Source organism: Dama dama, chromosome 9 (assembly GCF_033118175.1).
Source record: "Dama dama isolate Ldn47 chromosome 9, ASM3311817v1, whole genome shotgun sequence".
Taxonomy (NCBI): Eukaryota; Metazoa; Chordata; class Mammalia; order Artiodactyla; family Cervidae; genus Dama; species Dama dama.
Window position 1 is genome coordinate 57882481 of NC_083689.1, and position 27381 is coordinate 57909861.

The following is a 27381-nucleotide window of genomic DNA, read 5'->3' on the forward strand; positions in this document are numbered from 1 at the left end:
GATATTGAATAACGTATCCACCAAAAAGAGCAGAGACTTTGTACTAAAAGAGATCTGTATTTGAATTCTTAATTTGCCACTTGTAAACTCTAACTTTGGATGGGATAATTAATCACTTTGAGCTACAGTTTCCTCTTCCATAAAAAGGAAAGAGAATCACATCCACCTAGGAGAGCTATTGTGAAGATTAGATTATGTGAAGTGCTAAGCACAATACTAGGCTCATGGGGGTCCTCAGTAAATGATATCTACTATTATGTTAAGTTTCTGGTTTTGGAGGGACAGATATTGTCATTCACTGTGGGAATAATTATGTACAATAGGAGGCAGCATTGTCTTAGTATGTTTCTTGACAGTGTTAGTCAAATTTGTTGGGACTAGTGTAGCAAAAGGGCTGCGAGTCCAGAGAAGAAACAGGTAACTTACAAAGTAGCTTAGAAAGTAGTTGTACTTGCACCCTAGAGTAATATTAGTGCTAGAATGGTACAAGTGCTCGGTCAGTTCAATCACTCGGTCATGTCCAACTCTTTGCAGTCCCATGGACTGCAGCATGCCAGGCTTCCCTGTCCATCACCAACTCCCGGAGCCTACTCAAACTCATGTCCATTGTGTCAGTGATGCCATCCAACTATATCATCCTCTGTCATCCCCTTCTCCTCCCACCTTCAATCTTCCCATCATCAGCATCTTTTCTAATGAGTTAATTCTTCACATCAGGTGGCCAGAGTATTGGAGTCCTTCCAATGAATGTTCAGGACTGATCTCCTTTAGGATGGACTGGTTGGATCTCCTTGCAGTCCAAGGGACTCTCAAGAGTCTTCTCCAATACCACAGTTTGAAAGTATCAATTCTTTGGCTCTCAGCTTTCTTTATAGTCCAACTCTCTATACATGACTACTGGAAAAACCATAGCTTTGACTAGACAGACTCAGGGGATGACAAAAGTAAACTAGATAGATATTGAGTGCGATTACATGAGTTTGATCAAGTGTTCAAGACTCTTATTGTAAGTAATGCAAAATTAACTCTACTAGATTAAGCCAAAAGGGAATTTCTTGGCTTATAAAATTATAGGAATGAGGCCAGTGTGTGATACTGCTAGATGTTGGGCTCTGTCTCCTGACCGTTTCTTAGCTTTGGCTGTCTGCTTGGCTTCTTCATGCATGAACTCCCCTCCAGCTGGTAAGGAAGATGGCCAGTGAACTCACATCCTCCCAGTTTGGCACATCCCAAATCACTAGGGATAGTACTTGTAAGTTCCCACAGAACAGTCCCAGTGGGGACTCTGATTCACTCAGCTTGGCTCATATAACCATGCCGGAATCACCCACTACAGTTGGGAGATGGCTGTTTCACAGAGAGTCCATTTGTCCTCCCCTTGTGGCTAGACACGGCAGCATGGTTGACAGTTCCTTCAGGATGGAATAGTGAAGGGAAGTTCCCGAAAGGAAAGGATGGATGTTTTTACTGGAAAGGGGAAGCATACAAATCTTGTAATAATTTCATGTACGTTTCATTCAAAGAGATAAAATACTCTGAGATACGGATTGAGCGGAGTTGTTGTGAAACTTATTATTCAGGGGAAATGGTCAAGTTTATGAAAACTGGTGAAGAAAAATATAAAAGTAAGTAGCCGGGATGAAGAGGACACCGTGGGAAAAGAGATCAGAGGGGCCATCGAACTCTCTAGGAAATGGGCAAATAAGGACTTTGGGGACAGGAGTAATTCAGTAGAGTCTTAGCTGAAAAATGCTGAGACTAAGAGGAAGAAATACAATAAAAGGAAAGAAAACAAGAACCTGGGAAAATGTGAAATAAGTGTGTCATCAAGGAACACTTGAAAGAGCAAGGCAGTCAGCCAGAAAGTTAAAGTTCAGGACTAAAGCTTATACACATCACTGCATTGCTTTATTCAGAGAGAAAGCTCACAGGTGAAAAACCTGAGCTAGGCAGGTGTTTCGGCATCACCAAAGTGGAAAATTATGTGATTAGAGACCATAGCCGAGTAGTTAAGAAAGTTTTTACTGAAGTTGTTTAATGCCTTTAGGGATTTTTTGGATATTAATAAATAAGTATGAGTGATGATCAATTAGAAAATATATGTTCTGGATGGATTTTGCCATTAATCTCTGTTGATCAGCCTATTTTATGCTTTTGTTACATGTGTATAAATGTCTAGTGAAATGATAAATTTTTCCATCTTGCGTGTCATATTTTTCTATCTTTTTTTTGTGTGTGTGGTAGGTTTACTGCCTCTCACAGATACTCTAAACCATACACCTCATCCATTTCCTCTCCTGTTCATTTTCATGCAGGTATTTTCTGAGCACCTACTGCCGTGAAAGCCCAGTGTGTATGTGCCCTGGAGTATGCATTAGAATTCAAAAAGGAACAAAGCCAGGCTTTAAAACACAGGAAAATTTACATTAATCCAACCTAAGAACACATCCATAGTTACACATCGTGGTTGATATGAAGGAAACAGGCTGGAAGTTGGGACTGGTTTAAATTGGGCTGGAGGATGGATAGGTAAGGTGCTCTGAGAAAGGGATGGTCAAAAAAGAGCTTAACAGATGAATATCAGGAAAATAAGTTGTGATGGATGAGCACGTGCAAAACCCTTAGTAATGCATAACAAGGGCAGCTAGGGGCTGAATGGCAATGATGGTTCTTCACTTCCATTCCCTAACTCCTCCATCTGCACTCATGGTCCAGCAGGTCGAGAGCTGTGTCTGTCTTTTCTGTTGAATCCCTGGAGGGGTCAGTGTCCTGTTATTTAGCTGTTGTCTCTGGGCTTCAAACCTACCCCTCTCTGCTGTGCTGAGGTTGTGATTCAGCTCACCACTCTTTTCATGGGCTCAGCTGGCTTCCTGTTAGGTTCTGTCTGTAGGGGACATAGAGGAAGACTGTAACACAGCAGGAGAAGAAGGACTCCTTGCCTGCTTCCTGCTCATCAATCCAGCTTGTATTTCCCCCAGAAGGAGTTGGTTCTAGTTCTCAACTTTGTTGTTGTTGTTGTTTTTCTTTAATCCCAGAGCCAGGCCCCTTCAGATACCATGACCAGCAGCAGGGAGGGTGCCCTCCTCATATGCCTGGGTCCCACCTCCCACAGGATGCCTGTTGCCCACATCTCAGTTCTAGTGACCCTATCTCTTTTATTTGTCTCCTTGGTCCTAAGGGTGGTAGCTGCCTCTTGCAGTCACTATCTTTGGCCCTTCCAACATCTGTTTAACCAATTCCTTATATTAAATTCTCCCTTTTAAGATAACAGGTGGAACATCTGTTTTCCTGATTGGCCCTGACAGATGCATGGATGGTTTCACTGTCTGCTCTTTCCCAGACTTACCTCATCTTAATGAGGGTCCCCAGCTGGGTCCCTCCAAGGCCAAATGTCCAAGTGCAGAAAAGGTCAACCACAAGCAAGAAATGAGGATTGTCAATCTGGAAGATGTATTTTTCCCAGGTGCTTGCATGGTCTGTCTATTCCCAATCTCCACTGTGCAATATCTTTTCCAAGGTCAGCAGAATTATAAAAACATCAGTTTGGGCATTATTGACTTTTCAACCAGGATACCGAGAAAGTGTTTCAGCAGCCTCGATAAATTAAATCTGGCCACCTAGCTCCCAGACTGGCAGGCTCCTACGTCATTGACAGAGAAGACAGGGAGAAGCAGTTTTCCCAGCTGTTGCTGTAAATGATGAGCATTGTGTTCACAACCATTAGCAGGTGGAGGATTTGAAGTGTTGGTAGATTGCAGAGCTGCCTCTTTTAAAAATGCATAAGCACTTTGTGAGTTTGCTAAGTTGTGATTCACTCAGCTTGGTTTGAATTTTTCATCGAGGAGAAAGATTCTGTAGCCTTTCTTCTTTTATTCCTTCTTTGTCAGTAAGGACTCAGGGCTATAGTGGAGAGGGACTAAGTCCACTCATTTAATTTTCTTGATTGGTTCTCAATTTGTCCAAGTTGTAAACTGCTAGAAGATTTAGTGTTTAAGGACTCAAGGCTATTGAGTTTCCTGCCCCTCCCATTTAATCCCAACTACAAACATCTCTGGGCTCTGGGTTTAAATTTATTTGATGTGTCCTAGCGTAAATTTTTATCCTGGAAGTTCCATCCATTTGTGAAATTCTAAGCACTGCACTGTAAAGGAAACTTCTTTCCAAAATTATCCCCTGGTCTCATAGTATGTGCCAGACACTATAAGTGCTAATGGTTACTCTCCACTCCCAAACAAAATCAGACATTATGATATGCTCAGTGTATATTTTCTTGAAGAGTCCAGTTATAGCATTAGTGTTCTTTCTAACATGATGCTCCAGCCAGACTGAAGAATTGGTTGTATAGCATGTTAGTAGAAACATAATCATCATATCTAACAAGCTTCTGATTTGTTTTGTTTATGTGGATCAGTTTCTGGCTTCTAGCAGAATGAATGTGTACACTGGTCAAAGTATGGATTGGGTGCCACAAACCATGAAACACTTTTACCTTAATTATCTCATTTAATTTTCCTAAAACCCTTATGAGGAAGATACTATTACTAACCTTATTTTTCAGAAGAGGAAACTAAGGTTCAGAGAGGGAAAGTATTGATCCAAGCTGACATATTGCAGAGCCTGACTCTGGAGCCTGCCATCTATCTACTGTGTTATCAACTTGTTATAATTCAACACATGTGTTTGACTCATTCATTTAACCATCAAACATTTATCAAGCCTCTATTATGTGCCTGGCAGCAAAAATGATGTCGAACAAATTCAGCAGTGGTTTATTTAAAGATAAGGAAGCGCTATTAGGCTCTTTGACCAGAAACTAGTTAATACACCCCCAAAAGGCTGCAGATATTTTGTTGTTTTAATATCAACAAATGAGACTTTTCTGGGAATGAAATGATTTTCTCCCTATATCTGACTAATCAATTGTAACCTATTTTCTCCTCAAATGGAGAAAATTATTCCAGCCAGTATTGAAACCTCAGCAAATTGGGAGCAAAAGTATGTTGTAATTTAAATACCAAGGTATTTAGTAGATCATAATTTGCTATAATGGGGAGGATTCTAGAATACCTTGAGTTACAGAATTGACCTTTCACAGATCCTTTTACTCTTTCCAGAACAGGTAAGCTTATGTCAGTGGAACTGCAAGGGTGAAAGGGTTTTTTGTGTTCTGATTTAAATCCTTTGTCTGCTGTGGTTAAATTCTTGGGAAGGGGGTAAGCAAAAGAAAAAAGAAACAACATGGTTCTCTTTTCACATGTGATTATTTTTCGGATTTTATAATGACCCTTCAGATTGCACTTCTAACTGGACTGTATTAATACCATCTTCTTCCTTGATTTCAAATTAATATATAGACTTCAGAAGCCATCTTGTGAATTACCTTTCCAAAGTAGTAAAACATTCAGATGTGCTCATAAAATATTGAAACATGTGGTAGTATAATGGGCTCCACTAAAATTAATCTGGTTAATTTCCCTTTAATAGTGATAGTGCCTAGAATTAGTGGAAAGTAATACTTCTCTTTGCCTGGAAGCTGGTGGATCCCAACTGACATTTAAATCCATGATGATCCCAGAAGTTCAGGGCAGAAATAATGCATTCGTGCCAGGGTCTTGGCTTGGACAGGTCGTGGAGGGCTGCATGCAGTTTTCCACATGAGCACACAGGACTCATTCACATGTTGGTGTTTGTGTTGTTAGACTGCCTTTCAGAAAAGAAGCCTCAGGTTCCCCTCCACGTCCATTGAATAGAAAGACTTTCAGAGGAAGGTGACTCTTGGACAGAGAAATACAGGCCTGTTCTTTTTTTTTTTTTTGATGTGGACCATTTTAAAAATATTTATTGAATTTGTTACAATAGTATTTCTGTTTTGTGTTTTAGTCTTTTGGCCACAAGGCACATGGGAGCTCCCCGACCAGGGATCAAACCTGCACCCCTGCATTGGATGATCAAGTCTTAATCATTGGGCCATCAGACATGTCGCCTAGGCTTGTATTTCTACTGATTTAGGAGGGTTTATGGCCAAAATATTATGTCATCTTGTTTTAAGGTTATAGGCAGGTGTATTTCAACATATCTTTTTCTTCTCTTTTCTGTCTTTCTCCTATTCCTTTTCCTTCTTCTTTTAAAGCTTTGTTCAGTTTCTGAATTTTGCTCAAGAAAGATCAAACTAGATTATTCCTGGGTTGGTGTTACTTTTCTTTGACCCAACTCATTGGAGCCATTTCTCCATGGAATCGTATTAGTATAGGGATGGCCAGGTTTGGAGAGGCAGAGGCAAATTCTACCTTCTGAAGGAGAAAAAACATCCTCCTCAAAATCGGGGCTGGCAGACAGAAACCATTTTCTATGGCTGATACTTTCAGTCACCAGCTGGCACATATTGAATAGTTTCTCTGTTGCGTGGAAGATATTTATTTGTAATAGCCTGTGATAACTAGGACATTACTGCTGTGGTGATTCCTTCCGGCTAATTGGATTGTTGCATTTTATTTAATGGGTATATAAATACAATGAATATTCAGTCACATTTGAAAAGTAGTACAGAAGAGCGAATATATATTAGAGATTCTTTTGGCATTGTGATTTATAGGGACTTTCTTTTTTACCATCTCTGAGGAAAAATGTATAACTTGTTATAAATATTTAAATGGTTTAGATATGTAGAGGGCAGACATTGTAAGAGATGACAGGATATAACCTTCCTAATAGTTTCCATCCTAAGGTTCCTCTACTTTAACCACATTAGAAATAATAACAAAGTGGGATCTTATTATCATGTGACTCATTATTTATGAGAATAAGATATAGTGCAAATCGAAACTGGATCCCTTTTAAAACATATAAATGTACCACATTATCTTTGCCCTTAATATTAGCATCATAAAGTGGATTGATTTCCCTTTAATTTTTTCATGGCATTAGTGCAATGAATATATGAAGTGCCCAGTGTATAACATCTGATCAGTAAACAGTATTAGGTTTATGACTCCAAGAAGACTGTGGCTATGTAGAGAGTGGAAGGCTTGGAGCAGTGACTTACGCTCAGGAAATTGTTTTGTGCGGTGACTCTGGATTTCCTAGTTTAGGGAGCCACCCATTGAGTATCTAAAAAATGGCTCTGCTCCAAATAGCTGAATGTACTGCTATGAATCAAGACTCAGGGAAACAGGGAGAGAGGAATTCACACTGGCTTAAATATAATGTAGTGGATTGTATAAGTGAAACCTCATTGAAAGGTCTAGCTTCAGGTATGGCTGGATCAAGGTATTTCAGAATTATTATTAGGATAAAAATGAATATTGAATTATTTAATTTCTATATGCTTACTGGAGCCTTTTCTGGTATGACAACAATGAACTCTTCACTGCATCTACCTCAGGGTGCTCATGGTATAATAGCTGACATGCCTAAGGTAGAAAATAACTATAACAAAATGTGATATGTGTAATAATAGAGGCACTTACAAGGGAAGATCATAACTCAGAGGAAAAATTGACAACTATTTCTGAGGATAGGTGAACCAGGACTTCAGAGAGAAGTGATACTTTGAAAATTGTTTTGAAAGAGAAGCATGAATTTTACAGACAGATTAGTTATAGTATTTGGGAGACCTGTTTCCAAATCCCAGCTCTGCCATTTACAAATTGTACAGCTTTGTACAAACTATGGCAAATTTCTTTTTGGGGAGCTGCAGCTAGGTCTTTGTTGCTGTGCAAGGGCTTATTCTAGTTGCCAAGAGCAGGGGCTACTCTCTAGTTATGGTCTGTGGGCTTCCCATCGCAGTGGCTCCTCTGAGTGCAGAGCACAGGCTGTAGGGTGCATGGGCTTCAGCAGTTGTGACACATGGCTTAGTTACCCCACCACAGTGTGGAATCTTGGAGTAGGGATCGAACCTGTGTCCCTTGCATTGGCAGGCAGATACTTAACCACTGGGCCACTGGGGAAGTCCTAGAGCAAGTTTCTAAAATTCTAAAGTCTTTAGTTTCTTTATGTGGAAACTGGGGATGGAGATACTGACGTCTTAGAATTGTCATGAGGGTCTAGTATGTTAATGGGTGCGAAGAACTTACATGTGGGTGTGCACAAAGTAAGCTCTCCCTGAGTGGTAGCTATCATTCCACTCTTCTAGAATCTCCCTGTTTACCTGACTGCAATAACACGGGGCATAGGATTAGGGCTTAACATCAGCCACGGTAAAGTCAGTTAGCATATATTGAGTGCTTATTGTGTGGCACACATTGCATTAAAATTTCATTTTTGCTGTTGTTTGTTGTTCAGTCACTCAATCATGTCCAGCTCTTTGCAACCCCATGAACTGCCACATTCCAGGCTTCCCTATCCTTCACTATCTCCCAGAGAATTTCACTTGCCTTATCTAATTCCACCCTTCAACTCTTGAAAGTAGGGAAGTTATTTTCTTCCTCTCACAGATGAGGGAACTGAAGCTTTAAGAATTAAATGGTCTGCCAAGGTAACAAAGTTAGTGGTGACACCGTGCAGCTGAGTAACTATCGACTCCATGGACTGATGCATTAGAATGTATTTCCCCTTATGCAGCTTACCCTTATGAACTTCCTTCCCTCAGTGAACTTGGCTGGTGGGTACTCCTGTTGCAACCCATTCTGTGTGCTGTCCTGCTTCTTCTAAAGACACGGCTGTGGAAGCTTGTCTGTGTGTGTTGATGTGCAGTGCTCCTCCTCCAAGCTGAGCTGCCTGACATTCACTCCTTGGGTCCTGTGCTTCTTTGCAGGTGAGCCTTCCAGGTGGTCATCGTCGCACTGTGATTGCTGCTGCAAGAACGGTAAGGGTGACAAAGAAGGAGAGAGTGGCACCTCCTGCAACGACCTCTCCACCTCCAGCTGCGACAGCCAGTCTGAGGCCAGCTCTCCCCAGGAGACAGTCATCTGTGGGCCCGTGACACGCCAGACCAACATCCAGACTCTGGACCGTCCCATCAAGAAGGGCCCCGTCCAGCTGATCCAGCAGTCAGAGATGCGACGGAAAAGTGACCTGCTCCGGACTCTGACTTCCGGCTCCAGGGAGTCGAACATGAGTAGCAAAAAAAAAGCTGTTAAGGAAAAGCTGTCAATTGAGGAAGAGCTGGAGAAATGCATCCAGGATTTCCTAAAGATCAAAATTCCAGATAGGTTCCCAGAGAGAAAACACCCTTGGCAATCTGAACTTTTACGGAAGTATCATCTATAGGGGCGGATGAGGGGGTGGGGGTGGGAGAAAAAAACAGCGTGTCACCGTTTTGAAATAAACCTCCTGAAAGAAATCCATATTTGAAAAGATAAAGCAACAACTAACAATACACATTTGTTAGAACACAATAGCCCATTGATCTACTACTGCCTATTTACCTAGTTCACCTTAACATGTCAATCCACAGGGTAGATTTCTTTCCAGATGTGGAAGTATAAGAAATTCTCTCTCTCTCTCTCTCTTTTGGTTCTTTGTCTGTTTGTTAACTTGGCCCCGTGTGCTGAGTATCTTGTCTATAGATGAGAGCCAGCGACGTAAGAACAGCTGAGAGGGCTTGGGAATCATTTATCCCAAACTGGGTTTTTCCTCTCTTCTTCTACCTCCCTCCGTTGAATGAAAATTATGGTAGTGATCTGGCCCAATGCCATAGGTTTGGATTTTTAAATTTTCCTTTTTCCTTTTGTTTCTGGGGTGATGGGGGAAAGTGGCAGATTTATATGACTTTTCACTCAAATTGATTATGTGCCAGTTTATATTGACTCCGTATGCATGAGTATTTGTGCAACAGAAGCACAACCAAGTATGTATATACACACAGAGCACATGACCCCAGGTCCTGGGCCTCCTAAGGGGTTGTTCCTGACCCCCGCAGCACCCTCTTAGAGTCCTTCAGCCACAGGAGCCTCTGCTTTTTTCTTAAAACCCTTCTGGGAAGATTTCTGAGCCTCTCTTGGCATCATTTCCTTACATCTAATAACCCCCATCATCAGCAAATTGTCTTCCTTATTTGGAAATGAACACCCTCAGGCTCCATTTTACTGCACTGCTCTCTCTCAGCCCTAGGAGAAGGTGAGAAGAGCTAGTCACACGTTCTTAGTATTTTAAAAAACCCAAACATCCGTATCCACAAAAATTCCTGCAAAATGACCCCAATTCAGCCTTCTCTACCCTGAGCTGAATTACCTTTCTTCTGTCAATGTTTCTGCCCATGTTTTAATGGTGTGACCTTTCCACGTACTCCACGTTAAGTTCTCTGCATTCCTGTGTAGTTGTGGCAGTAAGAACAGCACACAGTACTTGAATAAGGGTCCAGCCTTTTGTTTTAAGGGGAAGTTGTATTTCACACATCCCCTAATAATTTCTCATAACTTTTTAAAACTACAGTGCTTCACTGTTACTTCCTTGGAGCCAGTTTTGTTTGCCTCTGGAATCTGGGCTTTGGCTGTGTCCATACTAGAATTTGGCTCTCACTTCTCTGATGTCTTTGAACAACCCAACTAGATAATTGAAGCTCTGAAATTAAGAGTTGAGCTTTCTAAACGGTCTTTCTTGTTTACATCCTTGACCTGTATGGACACAACCAAAAAGAAACTGTTAATAGCCATCCATCCATGTGACTCTGTATTCTATTAATGTACTCATAGTTTTTTTCATAGATTTGTGGTAAATGAAGACTAAAGGGCAAGATTTGACTTTCAGCATTCCTCATGCATTTCAGTGGGAACTGAAAAAATATTTTTTTTCCATCCTTAATTGTGTGCCAAGAACTCCTATTTTTTTTTTTTTTTAAATTTTGTGTGTGTGGGTATGTGTATATGTACCACAGGTAATAAAGGCAACTGGATGATGTCTATGGGAGGGAGACATAGTGACCTATTGCTTCCCATTGAAATCTTTCATTGATGCATATTATTATGTAAGAGGTGTATCTTGCTACTTGTTATTAGTGCTCATTAACATATGGATAGCTTTCTAAATTTTTGTTAATTCTTATCTTCACACCTGGGCAACAGACTCAGCCAATGTTTTCTTGTCCTGATGGTTCAAATGGACTTAACAATTTGGCTGAAGTGAAAAAAGAAAGATCATTTTGGGAGTTGTGTTGTAAGACAATTATATTTATGAATTTCAGTGCTGTTTTTTTCATACATTAGTGTGTCAGCAGACATTTGATCTTAACTACAACATAGCTTTGTACAGCCTACCAGTATGTCTTTACTGTTTTCAGTGTTTCTTTATACCATTTCATATTGGTCATATTGGTAATAGATGATTCTGCAAAGGATCATAGAACTTAATGGGTCAAGAAGTTGAATTTGGTGAAAATATCCCCAAACTCACTTTGCCCAAATGATTCTTATGGTCCTATTGGAAGTTCTGTCAAAGAGTTGGCGGTCTAACTAAAATGGCCAGAGTCCCAACTTTCTTAAATTTCAGACCTGATTGTAATGGCTTCAAGATAGAAACACACTAGTAAGAATTGGAGAACTAGTAAGATGGCCATCAACTCACTATTCCTACTATGTATGTACTTTAAATAGGAAATGAAACATTGCAAAGAAAATGTTCATGGCATTTCTCTGTCCTTTGACCTGTCTTTTTTTTTTTTTCTCTCTTTAGGCTATCTTTATACCCCCAGAAAACAAAACCAGTGGTGGCAAGTCTGTTTAAAGTAGTAATAATATTTTTTTTTTAATTTTTATTATTATTATTATTTTTTTCCAGTGGGTTTTGTCATACATTGATATGAATCAGCCATGGATTTACATGTTGGGGTCAGCTCAAACCAAATAGTTCACATAGCTGAAACAGCAACAGAGTGTTCATTTGTGTGGTTGTTGGTATGGAAATAACAGTTAAAGTTAGTCATTCAGTTGTGTCCAGCTCTTTGTGACTCCATGGACTGTAGCCCACCAGGCTCCTTTGTCCATGGAATCTTCCAGGCAAGAATACTGGAGTGGGTGACCATTCCTTTCTCCAGGGGATCTTCCCAACACAGGGATTGAACCTGGGTCTCCTGCATTGCAGGCAGATTTGTAGACCTGGTTAGTAAAAGTCTCTACAGAGACACCAGGTCCATGCACATCTTTAGTCCTAGTTCAAGTGGAATTGAAGTGAGGGCTATGTGGCCTACAACACTGGAAATGAATTCTGGGTAAGTGAATTAGAAGATTAAATGCTATAGTGGCCCTGCACCATGTATCATATTCATTTCCTCAAACTTAAAATAGTTTCAAGAATTTTTTAATTCATTTCTGGACAGAACAATATGTATGGTTTGCTTCTTGAATACTGGTGAGGACAAAGGCTGATTTGAAGAGACTAGTAGCATCAAATGGGTCAAATCAATGAGGAATCATAGGCACAGAGACCTTGGAAAATTCTGCCATGCTAAAATCCAGTGAGCTTGTGGAGGTCATTCTCTATGGTATGTGGGTGTTCTGAAGTAAGAACTATATTTATAAAGTCCTCTGACCCACTATCAAAGAGGGAGTGATCTGTGTTCAGCAGGAAACGGGGAAGACAGGAAAATAAAACTGTTGGATCCTGGTGGTAGTGTGCTCTCCCTCCCTCTGCTAAGAAAAAAATTGCATTGAGATGTGGCCGTAAAACAACAAAGTGGCTTCCAAAATATGCCGTGCTGTTATCCTTTGTACTTGTAGGCACAGTTATCTTCCTGGAAATGCATGCATGGTGAATTACAATAAAAGGGGAACAATGCACAAATCATAAGTGTTCCCTTTGTTCTTTATTCCTCCATAGCTATAATATGTCTACTCCTGACTGATTCATGTGAGGCAGGGGCACATGTATAAAAGGGGAGCTAACAGGGAATTTTTCTTTTTTTTATTGGTCTTGCTTGATTCATGGGCACCTTGCTTGCTTGATTCACAGACACCTTTACCCATAGCACAGATGTGTGCTGTTCACTCTGGGTCCTCTTAGTTGCAACTGCTTGAGCTTCTGGATTAACTTTGCTTCTCAGGGTTAGATTCCTCTCTGATTATTGCTTTGTTGGTACCTAGCAAAACAGGCTGCAGTGAGACAAAGAAAAGGCAAACATGGTGTTTTGCAAAACTACTTGACGCCAATTCCCAAAATGGGAGACAAACTTTGATTCTCATATATTTTTCTCTGTTACAATTTCAACTTTTCAACTTTGTATTTATCATAGTGGTTTAACCCAGAGCACTTAAACGCTGGTATTTTCTGGCACTTTCTATCATACAGTGGGACTTGACTAGTCTTGGTCATCTGGATTATATTTCCTAGAGTTAAGACTACACACTTTTAGGAAGAATCCTTTGTCAACTTCCATGTGACATAGCAATTTTCAGAGGAAAAATGATGAGAGTTATTTTCCCCCATGACCATGACAGATAAATATTTTTGCCAATTTGCATGCTTGGTTATAGGGTCAGCATGGGCCGTTTCTCTCTTAATGTCTTGGTATTGTTGGCATCTTGCAATCTTGATGACCCAATTTATTTATTTTCTTTCATATTGTCAAAATAATACACAAGAGACAGCATTAGAGTGAGCATTCTGTATTCTGAGTTAAAATTAAGTTAGATGTCATTTGTACAGGACTGTACAATGATTAATATCTGCAGAGAAATTAGACCAAATGAAACCTGCTGAAATGGGTTTGATTTATATTGCCTTCATCATTCTGATTTTAGATGAAATGGTTATTGCTCTCCACCCCTGCTGAAAGAAAAAGAGTGTTAAGCTTTAATAATCACAGCTTTGCGATGCAAGCACAAAGCTACTTTGAAATGTTGTTTTTCTCATCTTGCCATATACACTGGAATGGAGATTCATCCCTCAGTGACCTCCATCGCAGAAGTGTTGGCAGTGTTTCCAGTACTCAGCATGTGGAAAGTCATTTGTAGCGCTTGTAAAAATGCAGATCCCTGACCCTATTCCCAGAAGGTCTAATACAGAAACTTCAAAGGGGGCCAAGGAGCCTGCATTTGGGGCTTTCATCCTTAATGATTTCTGTGGGACGGTCTGTGGACCTTCCTTTGAGAAACTCTGGTGTTTAGGGACTATGCAGAGGTCACCATTCCTCTTACGTCCTAGTGGCACTCCCTCTCACTTATCACTACAGATGAGTCAGAGCATGCATAATTCATTATCTTAAGGAAAAAACAAAACAAAACAAAACCCAAAGAAGAACATCCTAGGACTAGGGCCGGGCAGATTTCTATAGTTGGTTTGCCCTTTCATCTGCTTGTCACTCATGACCTCCTCTCCATTTTGTGTATGTTTGATGTTTGTACCTTTTTGTCCCCAAACTGAAAACCTGCATCACTATAGTTGTATGACTGGGTAGATGGGAGCATATCTCTGAGTGAGATGTGTCCTAATGATACCCAACAGGGAACAAAGATAATGCCCTTTTCTGAAGACAGTTGTTCATCTCTAGGCCCATTTATAGTTTGCATCAGAGGAACCTCAGAGTGATCCATAATTTAGTGGAGTGTGTGGCCCGAAAGAGGCCTATAACTGCACATACAAACCACCAAAATGAGTATGGGATGTTGAGTGAATTTAGCTATATCATGAAGAAAATCCTGAGTCATTGTACTGCTTACTTTGTCCAATTTGACTCAAGCAGTATTAAGAAACCCTCAGAGAGTTGATGACTCTGAACCTCAACATTAACTAAAAATGTAAAGCAAAATCCATAAAGAAGAATGCATTTAAAAAAAGAAATAAGGAGTGGATTCAAAAATTTCATTTGTAATGATTTGAAGTTCTCGAATTTTCAGTCACTCTGACTAGGAGAGATGGCTGTACTGTAATTATTCAGAAGAAAAAAAAAAAAAACAAATTTGGAGGTTTTCAGGGATCCAGTTGATCCTATCCATATAACAGAATAACTGGAGAGGTACCAAATCCTGTCCCCCCCACCCCACTACAATAAACAGAGAATAAATGACTTAAATTCATGCTTGTCATAATCAATAATTAATATTTAAGTAAAAACTACTATCAAAGGAAAGTGAAGAATGGTCAGCGAAACTAATGCATTTGAACCACAAATTATTTTGGCCAAGAATTTTTTTAAAATCTTAAATTGGATTTAGTATCCTTTCCCTCCTTTATTTCCCAATGGATCTTTTTATTCCTCAGCTTTCTAAACTTTAAACAATGTTCTTCTTGTTTGTGAAAAAGTTGTATTGTTTATTGGGTAAAGAGTTTTTAGTTCCTAGACTATCTTCTTTGCTTTATTTTGGGAATTTACTTTTAAAGGGCTTAAGAAAAATGTGTCCCAGTCCAATGACTATCAAGGGGTTTGTCCTGGAGGAAGGAGGAGGTGATTTTCCTGTTAATCAGCCTTTTAAAAGCACTTAACTGCCAAGTGGAGGATTTAGTAAGTCTCCTCTCTCCAGCGACCTCTTCCATCTTGTCAGTTTATTCTTAGAATTGACCTTTAGCTAATTTACCTGCGTTTGCACAATAAAAATCAACATACTTCAGACTCTCACTGCTGATGTTGGCTTCATCCATCACAAATGGAAACAGATTGATGCATAACTCAGTAGTGGAGGAGAACTGCTTTATAATTGTGTCAGTGTGTGTGTGTGTGTGTGTGTGTGTGTGTGTGTGTGGGTAGGTATACACACGTACAACTTTTACGTCAGTGTTGGGTTGGTAACTAGTGTCTATGGTAATGCTATTCAAGTGCAGGAATATTCAATGTTATTCAAGTCTCTGGTTACAAAGTTTAACAGCTTTTAATTCAGCCCAGTAGTTTGTCTTTACTGTGGGTATGAATACCTGAGAAGGTTGAGTAAAGCTGATCTCCTGATACAAAATTCAAACATTACAGATTTCTGGATGAAAACCAAAACTTGTTTTCATTTATATAGTCACTAGTGGCATCATACTCAACTTAAGTGTTAAATGCTCAATCATGTTCAACTCTTTGCCACCCCACAGACTGCAGCACACCAGGTTCCTCTGTCCATGGAATTCTCTAGGCAAGAACACTGGAGTGGGTTGCCATTTCCTTCTCCAGAGGATATTCCCAACCCAGGGATCAAACCCACATCTCCTGCATGGCAGGTGGATTCTTTATCATCTGAGCCACCACGGAGGAAAGAAAAAGAAAGCTTTGAAAGCTAAAATATGCATGGAATTCACATTGATCACTAGTAGTTTTTCTCAACTGCAGCCAGTGGTCAGTGGTTTAACTTGTGTGTGAGAGACAGAAACATTTTCAGGAAAGCCTCTGATTTGGGGTTTATGTGCATTTAAGGCAATGACTCTCACACAGGGGTGATTTTGCATTCTAGGGGACTTTGGGTAATGTCTGAGGATGTTTTTGATTGTTCTCACTTGAGAGGTGCTACCAACACCCAGTGAGTAAAAACCAGGAATGCTGCTAAACATCCCACAATGTACAGAACAACCCCCACAACAAAGAATTATCTAACCCTAATGTCAATATGTCAATAGTGCTGAGGCTGAGAAACCCTGAGTTACGGGTTGGTACCAATTTTCCAAGCCATTCTTAACCATGTAGAGAAAGACTTCTGGATCAAGAAATAAGATGAAATGAACAATAATAATTTGTACCACTTGTAATATGTATAGGCTCTATTTATTATCCTTTTATACAGAAGCGAATGCTGAGATTTAGATAGAAATATGTCATTTTTTCCAGGATTCCAGTAGTGATGAGACAGGTCTAGGGTCTAAATCTGTCTTCTATTTAAGTCTTTCTCTGCCTCAGAAAAATGATACTTCAGTGAAGTCATCAACCTTAAAACAAGTAAATGTGTTTGTTGTGAAGCACTTTGGGAGCATATTCAGTTCATGTGACCCTATTAAGGATGTCTTTCAAGCTGATAAACAATATACAGCAAGGTGGTCTCAGAAATGAAACAGAAAAGTCAGGGCAAGAGTGCTTAGAACAGGCCAACAGTTTTATCATCTTTAACTGCTCACTCTGTACTTTTGGTTGAATATCTTCACTAAAGATGATATTTATATCTTGGAAAATGTGATCATCAGACTCACACAGATGGCCCCCATGCTCTTGTTTTCAGAGAAATGACAAGTCTAAGCACAGGTCCCTAGCTACTGAATCTTATTTTTCCATTTGTAGTTACTGACTACATTAGAGCACAAAACAGGTTTGTATCTTAAGTCATTTGACATTTTTCTTTTAATTTTTCAAACTCACATCCCAGTGACTAAATAAAGGTCCAGTCATTCTACCTCCAATTTGTGCAAGGGAAACCGAAGACCAGAGAACTGAAGTCAGACATTCATTTATTTGTGCATTCACTCATTGGTATTTGCTTAATGCATACCATGGACTGGTCACCACAAGGAGCATTATAATCTACTAGGGAGTTGGACTTGGGATACAGAGAATTCAGATCAAGTTCAAATCCTGGGTTAACATTATTTCTGTATGTAGCTCTGATCAACATTTGAGACTTATGGTTTAAATATTAAGTTATGAATAATGTAGACTATGAATTTGTTAGCATGCACCAGAAACTCTATTAGGTGTTTTCTATGCCTTATCTTCTTTAATCTTAGAGTAACTTAATGAGGCAGACACTGGTACTGTCCTCTCTTTACAGGTGAGGTCATTGAGACATGGAAAGGTAGAGTGGCACATAGCTTGACAACGCAGAGACAGATTCTCATCTGGGTTTATTAAACTCTGAAGGCTCGCAACCTCCTGTGATATGAACTCTTTTCTGTTCTGGATTTCACCTTTGTATAGCTTCTTCTGGTCTAAGCAAAAGGTAGCCAGGATGATTCTAGCCTGACATTCTTCCTGCAAGTTGTTAGCTATTTTGTGTTGTAAGTTCCACTAGACATGCACATCTCTAGGAGATCAAGGAGAAGCAAGTCTGGGGGTAGAGGGGAGATGCGTACCACAGACTGTACCTGATGGTAAAAATGCTATCAAGGGCTTTGTTTTAGAACAAGTATCTAGTGAGAACCAAGCCCTATCATACCCACAGGGGTAAGATAGATTCCATGCCAGGAGGTTGGCACCCAAGCTGCTGGCTGTGCTGTTTACAGGACATCAGGGCAAGTTTCAGGAGAGGTAAAATGACTGTCTGTATATGAGTGCATATGTGTACATGCATGTATATTCCATTTTTACCTTTGGGCTTTTTAAACAGTCTCAGTTTTTGTTCATGACAGGTCAGAAATCCAAATATGATTTGGCTGCCCCTAGCATCTTATCATTATTGTTCTGAGTTGGAAAAAAGAGGCAGCTAGAGAAAAGAAACTGCACTGAAATATATGACTGTGTGTGTGTGTTGAGGAGTGTGTATATACTTGTATGTTGTGTATGTGTGTTTATGTATAAATTTTGTGTATATATGTATATATGTGTGTACATCTATCTAAATGTATATATATATATCTATACATTTATATATACACATAAGCAAATCTTAGTTTGAAACTGTTTGGAATTTTGAGTTTGAAAGACTGATAATTTATTTTTTATTTCCTAGAGAGTCTAAAATACTTCTAATTTCCAAAATTCTTTTCCACTATGAGTATATGTATATATCTATGGTATAGAAAATATGATTAGAATATCTAGGTTTAACATCTATGGATGCAAAACCAAACAAAAGTGTATTTATGGAAAAGTCAAACTTGGAAAAACTGGCTTTCTTAATTGAACCATTTTTTGGAATTTCAAACTATGTGTTTTCAGACTTGTTCATTAAACAACAGCACACATACAGCCCACCAAATGAACATGATGATGTTTAGGAAGAAACAAATAAGAAAATGTGGGTCCATGATGGCACAAATCCAATGGTTATCATGCCAATGGTACTTCACCTACCTACCTATTGGTTAATTTACTATCTTATTGATTTTTCTTTCATCATTCATGGAGGGCCTCTGTGGCCTTATATATTTGTAGGTGAAGCTAATTATCTGTTTAATATTTTTAAAAACTATAGTAAATAATTTATAATATGCATATTGTAAATATATACTAAAGCTCAAGGGCACATTGTAATAATAACCAAACATTTTTCTAGACTTCTACAAGTAACCCTTTCAGCCTGATTATACAGATACCAAAATAGTTGCTCAAAGAAAGAACAAGAAAAAGTTAAATGAAATAAAATGTTACTTATTTGTTTTGGCATGGTACATGCATACAACCAAATGACTGAAATTTGAACTCTTTTAAGGATACAGTAAGTTGCGTTTTCATTCACTGCCATGTGCTTTGCATATTTTGGAGAATATGAAAAGTGTTTTAAGCCAACCTATGCAAAAGAGCTTCCCTGGTGCTCCTTGGGATCAGTTTGTATGCACACAAGACCGTACCTTTAGAAGCTCAGCCTGGCTCCCAGCCCAGAGCTCAACTGATGGTCCAAGCACAGACTCCTCCTCCCAGGGACCTGTCGGGTTTGCTCACACAGTCAGAAACATTTGCAAACCTATCGAGTATGGTCATTCATTTATTTTTCCCCCAGAGGATCCCTGAAGATGTGGTCTTAAAAGCACCAGAAAGAAAATCAATCTTGTAGCAATTACATACATGTTTTAATTAGGTTTAAGGACACTTGAAGAAGTAATGGTTGTTTTCCTCCCAAATTTTAGAGCAGAGGAGGGGGTTTAACACTAACCTTGGCTCCAAGTTCTCCTCTCATTTTCCTTTCATTCATTTTTATTCTATAGGAGATTGTTGAATCAAGAGGATTTTGCTTAGAATACTCTGCTTAGTTTAGAAAAGGACAAATTAATTTTTTCTTTTTCTGTAAAACATGAGGGGTGGAGACGTGGGGGTGCCAAAAACCCCTCATTACCCTGTTTCTGATGTAAGAAAATGGATTCGGTAATTACTGGAGTGGTATCCTACTTAAAACACAGAAACAGAAACTTAGGGAAGTCCCATTTCAGAGTTCTGCTGAAAGCTGTTAATGGGGTATGTTGTAAGTGGGTCACCACTTAGATTAACAATGGCATCTCGCTTGTTTCTCTGATAGGAACTTTGTCTGTAAAGTCAAGAATCTTTGTGTTGACTGAAGGAATTGAACTAATGACCTCAGTTGATTTCCTGTTCCCCGTGTCTTTCAGGACCAACAGAGCACTGGATAGAACCTAACAAACATAATCATTTGTCCAAATTGAATTGACATGTTTCAATAGCATCAGTACCACTTTCAACACTTATAAAGACTATTGATTAGGATAGCTGGGTATCTCCAAGTACAGTTTGCCAGGGATTATTAAGCTCCTCTGACATCCATCTTGGATGCTTTGAAGGCAATGTCACCATAGATAGAGGAGTTTGAATTTTGCTGGAACTAACCCTGAGTGTTGATCTACTGGGGCCTTGCTCATGTTACTTTTTCCTGACCTCATTCAAGTGCTTGATGACTTGGGTCAGTTTGTTGCACATTGATGTATACCAAGTGACACCCACTGAAATTACCTCTTCTCCTTTCCAATGCAGTTCACTTGTACATAAGTGTAATGTCAAATTGTTTACAGGTTCTTTTTGTGTGTAATTGTGATAGCAGATTTAGCTCAGACTTTAAAGGAATCTGTTTACTGAATGGTGTTAAAATGAATGTGCTTATTACAGTATAAACATCATTAATTATGGACTCACACGAATGCATGTCTTCATGTCGTCAACTCCCAGCAGCTCGGTTATCCAGCAAAATGTCTGCGGTCTGTGAATAGCAAATATACATAAACTACTGTGATTAATAACTCAGTAACTGTTTCTACCTTGGTATGTAACACTAGATTTTAGCCTGCTGTATTTCTTTCTTACCTATTGTTTCGCAAGAGAAACATGGTAAAAGATAGCACTGCTAATTGTCCCAATGGAATTGCACATCATTTTGGCAGTCGTTGCTCCACCCAAAAGGTAACTGCCTGTGATGGAACAATGGCCCTGAGCAACATATAAATATATACATACATATCTTTGTATGCAATATCTACAATGCTAATTACTACCATCTATTCTCACTGCCAATGGAAACAAACTATTTTCTTTGGAATCATTGATGGATATAAAAAGTTTAATTTGCTATTAACTGCTTTCATATTCTGTTTAGTTCTTATAGTATGGTAAATGATACAGGTGCAGTATCAGTATTGTAAAATTGTGTGGTGAAAACTACAAAAGTCATTCTGTGGATATATTTTACAAGGCAGACCAGAAACTATATTTCAGATTCTTGTGTGAATATAATTACAGAAATAGGTAACTATTTTTTATGTGTTTGCATAAATGACTCCATTTCATATACATTGTAATTTAGCACCAATCATAATAAATCATTTGGTAACATTTAGTTGTTAGAGATATCTATTTTTAGTATACATGAGAGACTGATGATTCAACATTATTTCACACTAACTCAAAAATTTTAGATGGAAGGTAATTACCATTGCAATTAGTTTATTTCTGGTTTGTTGTGGCAGCTTGCTGGCTTGGGGTACAAAATAAGGAGACTTAATAAGTTGGTTATTTAAAATTCTTAGAATGAGACTGCAGTAAGTTGAGGCCTTGCCGCTGCCTCTTCATAATTGGGTGGCCTTATGCTATTTATCAAGCCTCTTTGAACTGCCATTTCCTCATCTGGAAATAGGGAGTAAAAATGATAGACACCTCATAAGGTTCCTGTGAGAATTAAATTAGATAATCCAATTAAAGCATTTAGCACAGTATCTAGTACATTAAATAGATGCTTAATAATCCCTATTCATTCTCATTACTGCTATCTAAAATACAGATCTCAAAGAAGAGCTTGGATTTAACAGTCTGAATATATTTCTTTTTTTTTTTTTTCCTGTTTAGCCTTTATGGCATTGCCTATAGAGTTAAACATTCAGTATGTTTTCTGATCAAGAGGGAAAATTATACAGGGAGAAAAAGGGAACTCTACAGATTGGGTGGGGGGTTTTAGAAACCATTTAGCCTTTTGCTGCTATGAAGTATATTCAGCAGAAATCTTGTCCCATGATATGTGCCAAAAAACAAAGGGAATTGGATGATATACAGTTTGGGAAATAAAACTTTTTACATACCTCTCTTTTTAGTTTTTAAATGCTTTTTATCACATTTGAAGCCCTGGGAGTTAGACAGTAAAGGAAGTTTTAAACTTTATTTAACCCAGAATCTCCTAGACTTCTCTCACTGAGGATGTTTCTGAAAATATGAGTCCATAATTTTTGAAAAGCTAATTTAGCCCAGTCCCTCCTTGTATAGGAGAGAAAGCTGAGACCCAGACTGGGGAAGGGATAAGCTGAAGGTGAGATGATCTTAGGTCTAAACCCCTGTCTAGGGACCCAGGCTAGGACACTTGCACCTAAATCACTCTTGGCTAAATGACTGACAACAGTGATGGCATTGGTCTGAAAAGCCCTTCTTAATTCACATCCTTCCAGTGCAGACCCAAAGTAAAGGGTCACGTGAGATACTGCAGCCCAAGCAGGAAAAGCAAGGACACAGCAACCAGGCCTCCTTCCTTAGATGGCTCAGGGACAGACACTTGTCCTGCCTGGGCATTTGAAAGCTTTCCTTAGAGATGGTCCCGACCATGACACAGATGCTGGGCAGGGCCGTCCCTCCACCTACCACTGGGTTAAGAATTTAAATGAACCAAATGATGGGATGGCTTGGAGGGGAGTTTTCCTATCAATTGTTTTTTTAAGGGTTTTACTTATTTATTTAATTTTTGGCTACACCGTGCAGCATGCAGGATCTTAGTTCCCCTGGCTGGGATTGAACCCGCCCATGCCCCCTTCAGTAGAAGCGCAGAGTCCTAACCACTGGACTGCCAGGGAGTTCTTCTCCTATGAATTCTTTAGTGGGAAGCTGGGGGCTTTCCTCCAGAAAACTTAGTGAGAAGACCCCTATGTTGAGAAATTGTGAAGTTGCTGCCCTCCACAGCCCCTAACACTGCTTTCATAGAACCCAGGCTTCATCAGGGGCAGTCACAAGGAAAGAGGCTGCCACAGTTCCGGAGGCATGTGGACAGAGAAGGAGCCACATCACGAGGGAAACCCTGGCTCTGCAGCTGCAGTGGACGAGAGACAGCCAAGGGTTCATCACCACTGCCCTGCCCCAGACAGCAGGTGAGTTTTCTCTGAAGATCAAGGGTCTGGAGAACACTGCCAGGAGCCTCTGCGGTGAGGGCTGTGAGCACACGGGTCTGCTCTCTCTGCTGTCTTTGGAGCCCGGGTGGAAAGGAAGGTGTGCCGGGGTGCCCAGTCAGAGCACAGTGATGGTGGATCAGGAGGAAGACGCCCTCTTGGGCTCTCTGGGGAGACTTGGGGAGTCTGTAGGAGACTTCATCCATCTCAGCACTGAAGTTATGAAGAGTCAGTGAAGGCATACAGCTGCTGTCCAAAAGCTCGTCCGTCTGACAAATTGAGTTGAGCAGGACTTGATCAGAAGGATCATAGCTTTTGGAATGCGGGCAGTGAAGCAGGGAAAAACATCACCTTCTCAGACGATAGCCCTCCTCCCCTCTAATTTCAACCCAAAAGCAGCGTTCCATCCCAAGCCTGCAAAACACCCAGAGCCACGTCAGTCTCGGCCCCAATGGCAGCGGCCACTGAGACGAATCACGACAGGTGTTTATCCCAGTAGGGAGGCTGGTAATAGCCCCCAGCCAGACAGAACACCATCAACTTCAAATAAGCCAGGCTTACCTTGCAAGGCTCACAAATAACAATGTGTCAGCAGCAAGGGCTCAGGAGGGCCAATGCTCAGAACCTCAGAGAGCTCCCCGTGTTACTTAGTCTCTGCAAGCATGTCATGAAAGCACCAGAAAGAAAGTCTGGACATGAAAACTCCAACTTCAGCTTGTGTTCCCCTTCCTTCCTCCTCACTGTATACATTCCCCCTATAGGGGGAATGGGTACCAAGAAATGAAACACCCTACATGCTTAAGAAGGAACATTGAGATGGGTTTCTCTGTGACTAGATCTGGGCTCAAATGTGTTGTCCAAGACTATGAAATCCCTGGTGGATATAAAACAATTCAATCTGCTGCCTCTGAAACAAAAAATCACAAACCACATGCATCCTTCACACAAATAAAGCTTTTCTCCTCTTCATCTCTCCTGGCCTCTCCACTTCTACATCTCTGCGTTCTATTCTGTTTGTTCTTTGGCTGTCTGATACAGAGAACAAGCATTTTGAATAAAGCACAGAACCTCTTGTTTTGCACTCTTACTCCCACCTCCACACTTCTCTCCAGGCCTCAGTTTCCTCATCTGAGCGATAAATGAGCAACCTGGAGGAAACACTTCTACGTGCTATTTTCCATCCCTCCTTTCTATGTGTTTTTACCTAGGTCTCCATGAAGGTATGGGTAGGAGGGGAGCAAGAGGACTTTGGGGACTCCAACAGTTGACCGTTTCAGATTGTCTTTGAATGAAAGCAGCTGGTTTCCCAAAAGAGCTTTGTTTGGGAGCAGCTTTGTTCCCTAAAAGAGAACAAAGGACAAGGCAGTAAGTTGGGTGCTGGTTTGTACTTTCAAATTTTGTTGTTCCAACATTATTGTGAATGGGTCAACTCTCACCTTTCCCTGACACCGGGGCTCCCAGGAGGTGAAGTGGACTCTCTGTGACTCACCTCTTGCATTACCCAGGGCTGTAGCTTTTGTTTCAGCAAGCCCAGCGTGGATTTCTATTTTTCATTCACTGTGGATAGAAGGGAAGGGATCGGCAAGGGGGACAAAGACTCGATTAACTGGAGATGGAGGCAGGAGTGCCACAGTTGATAGCAAATTGTTCTTCCTCTCTTTGCCCCTGGAAAAGTGTATCCCTCAGTACCTAGAGATAATATACTGTCAGATATTCTTAAAAATAAGAGATAGACGCTCTACTCTCTCTGTCACCTGACATTAACAAATCTGACAGCACACGAAGAGGGAAACAGATGTTAGTAACTACCAGGTCTGTGTACCCGAGGCATGTGCGTATGCGCTAAGTTGCTTCAGTTGTGTTGGACTCTTTGTGATCCTATGGACTGTAGCCTACCAGGCTCCTCTGTCCATGGGATTCTCCAGGCAAGTATACTAGAGTGGGTTGCCATGCCCTCCTCCAGGGGATCTTCCTGACCCAGGGATTGAACCGGTGTCTCTTATGATTCCTGCCTTGGCAGGCAGGTTCTTTACCACTAGTGCCATCTGGGAAGCTGTGAAAGTCAATGAGTAGCATGATAATTATCTTGATCTACTCTTCAGGAAGCTGATACCTGCAGGTGGTTCCAAACCCCAGTTTCTATGTTCATCATGGGGATTGAGTGCATACTGTCTATCACCTGGCACCTTGACGTTTGCAGTGAATATGCTTGTTCATCTGAAGTTTTCAAAAGCAGGAGCAAAAGGTTAGGATTTTCTTCTTAAATCTACCCTTTATCACATGGCTTTGTGTAGCTGTTGAGTGCCTTGCATTGATATTTATGAGGTTTTGAGGAAATGCTGGAAATATAACAGAATATAAAAGTTAACAAGATAACATAGAAAACATCTTCAGGGCAGTTGTTTACCATATTTTGTAGTACTCTTTTATTAATAAGTAAATCTCAACCAAAGACAAAAATATACAAGGAATGTCTTCTTGTTTGAATAGGGAAAAATGAGTATTTTCTGGTTTATGATGTGCAGGAAATATAGATCCCTATCTTCTTGGTTCCAGGATGGTGAAACCCCCCAAACAAAAGAGGCCTCTGAAACAGATAAGACCCAGATCTAAGGAAGACAAAGGGCAGTGCTGGAAGCCATCAATATAAAAGTGCTGAGTTCTCAGGATGTTTCTACAGAAACCATGGGAAATATTATAGAGCAGAATGACAGGAGGTCAAACAATTATATCTCCCAGATACAAGAACTCAGGATGTTTCTCATGGACAAACTTCCTTAACCTAACCTCATGAGCTTTTCCTTCCTCAAGATCTTTCCCTTCCCCTGACTCTACAGCTGTTTCTGCTCCGGTTGTCTTATCGGAATTTCTCAGAGTAACCTAGAAAAGAGGCAGAAAATAGGCAGCAAGGGGTTGGAATGAAACAGCATCTGGGAGGGAAAAGGGAGGGAGGTCTGGAGGCTTGCTTTTCAAAGTCTGCCAGGGGACAAGCAAGACTGGCATCACTGGGGCCATGTTAGAACTAAAGACTCTCAGGACCACCCCCCCCCCCACCCCCACCACACACACACCCCTCCTGGATTAGAATCTGAGTTTCAGCAGAACCTGTTTCAAACAGGTAATCACACTTTGAGAAACACTGGTCTATAAGGTATGGTTGAATGCATAGGGATAGCCTCAGAGGTAAGATGTTGAGGGTAAAGGGGTATGTAAGAGGTGGATTGTTCCATGTGTGACCATGGAATTAGATGATGTGGAGACTGTCATGTGGGAAATAAAAATACCACTAGTAAATGGAATTACACTATGTGCTTAAATAAAGAAATATTTATTAAGTTTTAAAAATTTATGTTATATAAAAATTTTTCAATATAATAAAAGTTTAGCCTCTAAATATAAACAAAAAGAGCAATGAAAATTAACCATAATTGCAACTATCAGCTACAATCATAATTAACATTTTACCCTGTCTGCCACTTTCTTTGTATATATGTATTTACCATATATATATATATATATATATATATATATACATAATATATATAGTTGTATTGTTGTTGCCATTGCTCAGTCACACAGTCATATCCAAGTCTTTGTGACCCCATGGACTGCAGCATGCCAGGCCTCACTGTCCCTCACCATCTCCCAAAGTTTGCCCAACTTCACGTCTATTGCGTCAGTAATGCCATCCAGCCATCTCATCCTCTGAAGCCCTCTTCTCCTTCTGCCCTCAATCTTTCCCAGCCTCAGAGACTTTTCCAATGAGTCAGCTGTTCACATCAGATGACCAAAATACTGGAGTTTCAGCTTCAGCATCAGTCCTTCCAAAGAGTATTCAGGACTGATTTCCCTTGAGATTGACTGGTTTGATCTCCTTTCTGTCCAAGGGACTTTCAGGAGTCTTCTCTAGCAACACAGTTCAAAGGCATCAATTCTTGGCTTTCTGCCTTCTTTGTAGTACAACTCTCACAACCATACATGACCACTGGGAAGACAATAGCCTTGACTATACAGACTTTTGTCAGCAGAATGTCTCTGCTTTTCAACACACTGTCTAGGTTTGTCATAGCTTTACTGCCAAGAAGCAATCATCTTCTGATTTCATGGCTGCAGTCACCATGCGCAGTGACTTTAGAGCCCCCCAAAGAGGAAATCTGTCACTACTTCCACTTTCCCTTCTATTTGCTATGAAGTAATGGGGCTGGATGCCACAATCTTAGTTGGTTTTTTTTTTTTTTTAAGTTTTAAGCCGGC

The 27381-nt window shown here is 40.2% G+C and overlaps 1 protein-coding gene across 1 annotated transcript in view; it reads left to right on the forward strand.

Annotated features, from left to right (window-relative positions):
* Positions 1-10765, forward strand: part of KCTD16 (potassium channel tetramerization domain containing 16) — a 300453-nt gene extending 289688 nt beyond the window's left edge. Inside the window, exon 3 of the mRNA XM_061149436.1 lies at positions 8753-10765. Coding sequence (XP_061005419.1) covers positions 8753-9207 — 455 coding nt within the window. The 3' untranslated portion in view covers positions 9208-10765. The remainder of the gene's footprint in view (positions 1-8752) is intronic.
* The last annotated feature ends 16616 nt before the right edge of the window (positions 10766-27381 follow it).